Source organism: Pyrus communis, chromosome 8, assembly GCF_963583255.1.
Source record: "Pyrus communis chromosome 8, drPyrComm1.1, whole genome shotgun sequence".
In the NCBI taxonomy this organism is placed as follows: Eukaryota; Viridiplantae; Streptophyta; class Magnoliopsida; order Rosales; family Rosaceae; genus Pyrus; species Pyrus communis.
In genome coordinates this window covers 13905496-13912830 of record NC_084810.1, presented here as the reverse complement: position 1 = coordinate 13912830, position 7335 = coordinate 13905496, and the positions used below count along the sequence as shown (strand labels likewise).

At 35.9% G+C, this 7335-nt stretch overlaps 1 protein-coding gene across 1 annotated transcript; it reads left to right on the top strand.

Moving 5' to 3' along the window:
• Positions 1-4673: 4673 nt before the first annotated feature.
• Positions 4674-6990, top strand: LOC137743886 (borneol dehydrogenase, mitochondrial-like). The gene is made up of 2 exons (XM_068483817.1): positions 4674-4805; positions 6148-6990. The coding sequence occupies exons 1-2, from the start codon at positions 4756-4758 to the stop codon at positions 6920-6922; spliced, it is 825 nt and encodes a 274-aa protein (XP_068339918.1). The 5' UTR covers positions 4674-4755; the 3' UTR covers positions 6923-6990.
• The last annotated feature ends 345 nt before the right edge of the window (positions 6991-7335 follow it).

Sequence of the window (7335 nt, the reverse complement as noted above, 5' to 3'; positions counted from 1 at the left end):
AAAATTGATAAACCACCTTTTCGGATGCATGTTATGTTGAAGTGGGAGCCTCTTGTTTTTGGTTGGCACAAGTTAAATGTGGATGGATCTAAGTAAATGGTTTCGAGTAGCATTGATGCTGGAGGAATTCTCCGTGACCACAATGGTTATTGCTTAGGAGGCGTCTCTGTGACATCCCACATTGCCCAGGGGAGTGATCCTTATATGTATATTCCCATCCCTACCTAGCACGAGGCCTTTTGAGAGCTCACTGGCTTCGGGTTCCGTAGGAACTCCGAAGTTAAGCGAGAGGGGGGCTAGAGCAATCCCATGATGGGTGACCCACTGGGAAGTTGCTCGTGAGTTCCCAAAAATAAAACCGTGAGGGAATGGTAAGCCCAAAGCGGACAATATCGTGCTACGGTGGTGGAGCGGGCCCGTGAAGTGATCCGCCCCGGGCCGGGATGTGACATTCTCTATTAATCTAAGGCAAGGGCAGATTATAGAAGCTAAAGTTTGGGGATTGTATTTCGGACTTCAGCTTGCTATTGAAAAAGGCAGATCTAAGTTAATCATCATGATGGACTCTTCCTCTGCTGTATTATTGTTGAACCAGTCTGTGCAAGATACTTTTCACCCCCTTGGTACCCTTTTGAAGAGTTGCGGGGACTTGATGAGACAAATTGAGTATTGTGAGCTAAAGCATATTTTTAGGAAAGTGAACAATGTTGCAAATCAACAAGCCAAATGGAGCTACAATATGGACCTTGGATTGTGTTCTTTTCAATTTCCTCCCTAATGGCTTATGCAACATCTAACAGATGATATTGTAGGTGCCCCTATAGGCTACTCTCTTGTTATTAATGATATGTATTAGTTCGTCTAGGGTATCTTCACCTCTATATTCACCAAAAAAAAAAAAAAAGAAGTCATCTGGACAAGTTTTGGAGCCATCTACATAACACATCAAATCATACCTAAGAATGAGGGCATTAAATTGAGCCTGCCAGAAGGAAAAATGAATGGGCCGAGTTTAAGCTGTAACTAAATAACGACAACTGGGCAGCGACATTAATAGTGACTAGGGTTGGGTTGTTAGTGGTATCAAGAGGAAGACCTGTGGTAGGTGAAGAGGAAGACCTGTGGCAGGTGAAGAGGAATAGAGGTACCGTTTGGTATGTGGGACGGGACGGAACAGAGTGGGATAAGATGTTTCGTCCCACGTTTGGTGCGTCTAAAACGGGTGGAACGAGCTGTTCCACGGGACGAGTTTTGGGTGAATTTTCGTTCCACCTCACCCCCCTGGAACGACTTGTTCCACATCCGTGGAACACGAAATTATAACCTCTCCGCCTCCTTCTTCTTCCTCCTTGTTTCCATCCGAGGGCATTTTTGCTCCCGCTCCGTTCCGTTCCGTCCTGTCCCGTCTCGTCCCATTCCGTTCCGTCTCGTCCTGTCTGCATACCAAACGATACCAGATAGGGAACTGGAGTCGTCACCCATGAGGGAAGAGACGGGGATCGAAAAAAAATGCTTGGTGGAGCTTTTATTGCTCTAATACCAGATTAAATTTGATATGACGGATTTCATATTTCATTCATTCCCAATGTACAGTATATAGACAAATACATAGACTAACTACAAATACACACCAATATTTATTCATACAATGACCCTAATGTAGAAAATTTAATGAATAATGAACCTAATATAGAAGATTCAAATACACGCCAATATATATATATATATATATATATATATATAGTTTTTTTTTTTTTGAATAAACGATATTATCTACACTAAGAGGAGGGGGTGGGTCTAACCTTACAATAGGCTAACAATAATGTGATTCAAATTCGCTTTTGGTGAAAATCGAACCTAAGATTTCTCATTTACAACTGAAGAGGAATACCACTGGAAATTTGAAAAAATAACAAAAATTTGCACCTCATATAGAATTAAAATCACCTTTTTAATTTTATGATAATTATAACCAAAAATTGATATTAAAGTACTAATATACCCAAACAGTTCTCCAATCAACTCCACTTCTTTCTCCTCCATAGTAAACCATAGATCTCTTCGACTCTTCCTTCTCTAATTTGGTACTTCTGTTCTGCTTATACAATGAGACCCAAAGAAATTGACATTTTTGTTGTTTGCTTTTGGAGTCACAAGTCTGGATCATACACGTGGAAGGGAATGTAGCAACATAAATTGATTTGGGGATGAGTTTTCTTTGCGTATGGTTCCGTTTTCTTTCTAGGTTTTCTCTACACCCCGTAAATATCCAAACTTCATCCGCCTTCTGATTATCCCTTACCAAGTAAACATGCCCTGAGCAAAGCTACATTTGGGACAGGATTGTAAACTTGGCTTTTGGGTTTTCATTTGAATTCCTAGAGATTGCCAGCAAATTTATGCTAATGAGGTAATTTTCTCTCAGTTAACAAGATATGAAGAAACAACGTTTTACTTTTCGGCAGAAACGAAGCTTTCGAGGATGCCACTTTGAGAAAAGCTATATTTTGGTTATTTTTTTCAAATTTCCTAATATTATTAAACTATAATACTAAGTGGCTTACCGATATTTATTTTAAAAAGTCACTTAGTACTACTAGATTATTACTTACCCATTGTGAGGTTAAGTTTGTAAGTGAGAGGTCTTATGTTTGATTTTTGCCAAATACGAATTTGAACTATATTATTACTTACCCATTGTGAGGTTAAGTTTGTCCCTTTCTATTAGTGTAATTAATAATATTGATTTTATTTTAAAAAAAAAAAGAAGAAAAATCTAGAGAGTTGCGAAAAGATGTTGGGGAGTCCCTATTGTGTCCTACGTCTATAATTTTGGCATCTTTACCAAAAGCAAAAGAATTGTGTTGGCAAACTTTCACATTATTAACGTGTATAACGTTTCAATAAAAAAACAAAAGAATTGTGTTGGCAAACTTTCACATTATTAACGTGTATAACGTTTCAATAAAAAAACAAAAGAATTGTGTTGGCAAACTTTCACATTTTTAACGTGTATAACGTTTCAACAAAAAACAAAGAATTGTGTTGGGGAGTCCCTTTTATATACAATTATACTTGTTGATAGCAAACTTAAAATTTTTTACTTATAAATGTTGAGAATGAATTTTATATTAATGTGAGAAGATACTTTGCATGTATTTATAAGTAATTGAGCTACTCTCCATATTGATATTGTAAATTGGTTTAATGTAGGCCTGGCAAATAGGTCATGTCTATCGTGTTCGTGTAACATCTATTAACTTAACGGATCATGTCATGTCGTGTCACACCTATTATCTTAACGGGTCCTTAACAGGTCGGGTCACTTTACCCAACAGGTAAAATGACCCGACCCGTTATGATCCGTTATGACCCATTAAGAAAAATATATATTTTTTCTTAAATTTGCACATACCACACATTGCCACATAAATATTACTTCAAAACATTAAAACACATTTGTTGTTTAAGTACTACATCTACACTAGAAAATAAGAGCCTAATAAAAAAACATCCATACACTACTAGTCTATTACAAAATATTAAATGTGCAAGGATATGCAAAATGAAAGAGTTTTTTTTTTCAAGGTTGTGAAGCCTTTCTCAAAAGTTTAAATCTTGCCAATGGAACTCAAAGCTTGCATGTTATTCCTTTTACAAAATCCTCAATTTTCATCGATCATCATGAGAAAATTGTATTGGAACTTTAGCTTGATCTATTGCCTTTAAGAGTTATGTTGATGATGTTTTCAGTAAGGTTTTCCACGTTAGAACTCTCTTCTGCCTAAACTAAGTATAGAAAAACCAAACATTAAAAACCATTCGAATTATGAGAAGTGAATGGAGAAGGATGTAAGAGAGATGCGGATTAAGGAGACGGCACGGGAGTAAGTCTGGACTGGAGAGATCAGAGTGAATGAGAGAGAAGAAAAGGATAACCTCCAACCTAATGCACAATGGACGGTTGAGATTAAATCTCAGTTGATCCAATGGTCACCAATTTTTTAAATTTAATATATATATATATATATAATTATTATAGTTTTTAGGGGTATAAAATTGTTAAATTAAAATATATAATTTTATAGTATTTTTTTAGGGTTATAAAATTATAAAATTATAAAATTAATATTTTGCTTATCTTGTATCGTGTTACCCACGTGTATACACGAACCAACCCGTTATCTTAACATGTGCTTATCAGGTTACCCGATAACAACCTGATTCGTTATCGTGTCGATCCGAACACCTGTTAATTTCGTGTTGTGTCGGGTTATCGGGTCAGGAATTGCCAAGCCTAGTTTTATGGTAGAATTTTAACTTTATATATGATATCAAAACAAGTTGTTTGACGAGTGAAGCTCAGCTGCACTTACTCCAAGTCACCTGATTTGTGTGGAGAATGAATCTCATATTCATGAGAGAATGGACTTTACATGTGTAGATTCAATTCTTATCAATAGCGAGTTCAAAATAAATTGTTGTTACGTGATTTTAGACTGATTCCTATATCCGAAGCGTAACCATTTCGTTGTTGTCCTCAGAAACGAAAAAAATAAGATGGTTACATACCATACATGTGATAAAAAAAAAACAAAAGGTACGACAGATAAGCATGGCCCGCAATTCACATGGGCTGCTACAAAGGTACGATGCAACTAAATTATTGAGCATAAGATAGAACGAAGGTCTCCACCTCCAGGAAGTGATTCACTTGTTCCAGAAGAGGAGGAGGTTAAATCTTTTTCGAAGAATATGGGAACCTTCTCATTAGTCACAGCAGCTGCTGCTGCTGCTGCAAGAAGGTATTGTGCATGTTTTCTTCTATGTACTCCTTTAACCCATCAAACCAGTGAACTTGCGAGATTTGATCTTACCATATAAGTTGTCTAGTGAAGGAAATAAAGTAAAATGGTATTGTGTATGTTAATTTATACTGTTTTACTAATGTATCTAATCATAAAAATTTATAATTATGTGGTGGGTTTTTACTGCAGTGGCATAAAGTAATAATGTTTATACATTTTAATGCAGATTCAATCCCCATCGATTCCCTTAACTCATTCCTAACATTTAACAATCATTTGTCCAAGATAAAATTGTAATTATGCTTTAAGGTTTTAGTGGCTGTTATTTTTTTTATACAACAATATATTTAGACTATGAATTGGGGGAATAAATTGCTTTCGAACTCGACAATATTCGAATTTGAAATCTCTCACAAATAAATAGAAATATCACTAGATTATAGCACGAAGATGATAAAATTATCTAATTTAAAAAATGACAAATTATATAGTGATAATTATTTAAAGACGACAAATCATATCAGTTCGTTAGAGCAATATGTTCTTTCATCTAAGTTTGAATTCCTCCCCTTGAAGATTTGTCCTAGTTAGTTGATCAAATTCCTCTATATACGAGTAATTTAGAACATTTCATTTACCAAATTCCATTTTTCTTTATTTAATATTCGATTTTCTATGATGGTCTTGTGTCATGAGCATGGCATATCGCATCTAGTTCTAAAGAAGATGTTGCTTTTTCTTTTTTCTTTTTTCTCCTTTATGTATTGGAATTAATAGTTGCAAATTTGCACATTACATTATTTCTTCTTTTGTATTTTTTTTTTCTTGTATTTATTTGCGTTTCAACAAGAGAAATAAAATTGGAATATGAATACAAGTTGGAATTTCTGAATCGAGATGTATTAATTCGGTTTTACAGATTCATGAACAATTTTTTTTTTTATTTCATTTATAACAAAATTTGGAATTTAGATGCCAAAATTCCATTAAACTTCATCCTAATAGTTGTTATAGGTCATTCATTTGTTTTTTTTTTTTTCCTTTAAAGAACTCATTCATTATCTTAGGGTGTTGTTAAAGCCACTACAAAAACGTTATTTTACGTTCTCCCAACTGTGATTTTTCTCTTATATTTCTAAATGCTTGGAGGGCAAATGACTTTTTAATTAGAGTGCCTTAACAGCTCCTTTATATTGTTAGCAAAAATTGATCACCAATTTTTGTTGGACAATTAGGTCCCTAAGCTATCTGGTTACTAATAACAACTAAATTTCCGTTAATTAAATGTTTTGTTGAAACTAGACTAATATGAAAGTAAAATTATTCCTCAATGTTGAAGGCTTGAAGGCAAAGTGGCACTGATCACTGGTGGAGCCAGCGGCATAGGGGAGTCCACAGCAAGAGTCTTCTCAAAACATGGAGCTAAAGTTGTGATTGCGGATGTGCAAGACGACTTGGGTGAATCTGTTTGCAGAGATCTAAATTCTTCATCCGCTTCCTTCGTCCATTGCGATGTAACAGAAGAAGAAGACATCGAACATGCAGTTAAAACAGCCACAAGCAAGTATGGAAAGCTAGACATCATGTTCAACAATGCAGGCATAATTGGCACACCCAAACCCAATATCCTCGACAATGGCAAGGCTGAATTTGAGCAAGTGATTAGGGTAAATCTAGTCGGAGCATTTTTGGGGATTAAACATGCAGCTCGTGTGATGATCCCGGCAGGACAAGGCAGCATAATCAACACTGCTAGTGTTTGTTCTACCATGGGCGGAAGTGCTTCACATGCCTACACAAGTTCGAAGCACGGTGTAGTGGGGCTAATGAAAAATGCGGCCGTTGAGCTTGGACAATACGGTATTCGTGTAAATTGCGTGTCACCATACCTAGTTGCAACGCCGTTGGCGAAGCACTTCTTCAATCTTGAAGACGACGGAGTGCATGGAGTTTATTCCAACCTTAAAGGGAAGGTCCTTAGGCCAGAAGATGTTGCTGAGGCTGCCCTTTACTTGGGTAGTGATGAGTCAAAGTATGTTAGTGGGCATAATCTTTTGGTGGATGGAGGTTTTAGTATTGTGAACCCAAGGTTTTGCATGTTTGAGAAATCTTGAGGAAAAAAATTCACTCTAATGCATGGGACAAAATTAATAAAGTGATGATGCCTAACTGATCATGATAACGTTTGTGCTGTAATAATTTCACACTTTTGTTTGCTATGTGACTCATTAAGAGCAGAGAATGAAACCAAATTTTTTTTTGGGGCAATTGGCAAAAATTTTATTAAATCCGAATCAAAACGTTTACATTAAATGATATTGCATTAAGCAACCAATATGTTGCATAACAGTCCCATCTATGAGAGCCGACAATTTTAGCTACAAAAGGGGCCACCACGTGTATAAAAAAATTACAATCTCAATTGGGAAGCAACAAGATATTTCTTATTGAAGGCATGGATCCTAGCCAGTTCAAGATGTAAACAGCACACCTTCATCCACAGCTGGAAGAATTATGAAGGAGAATC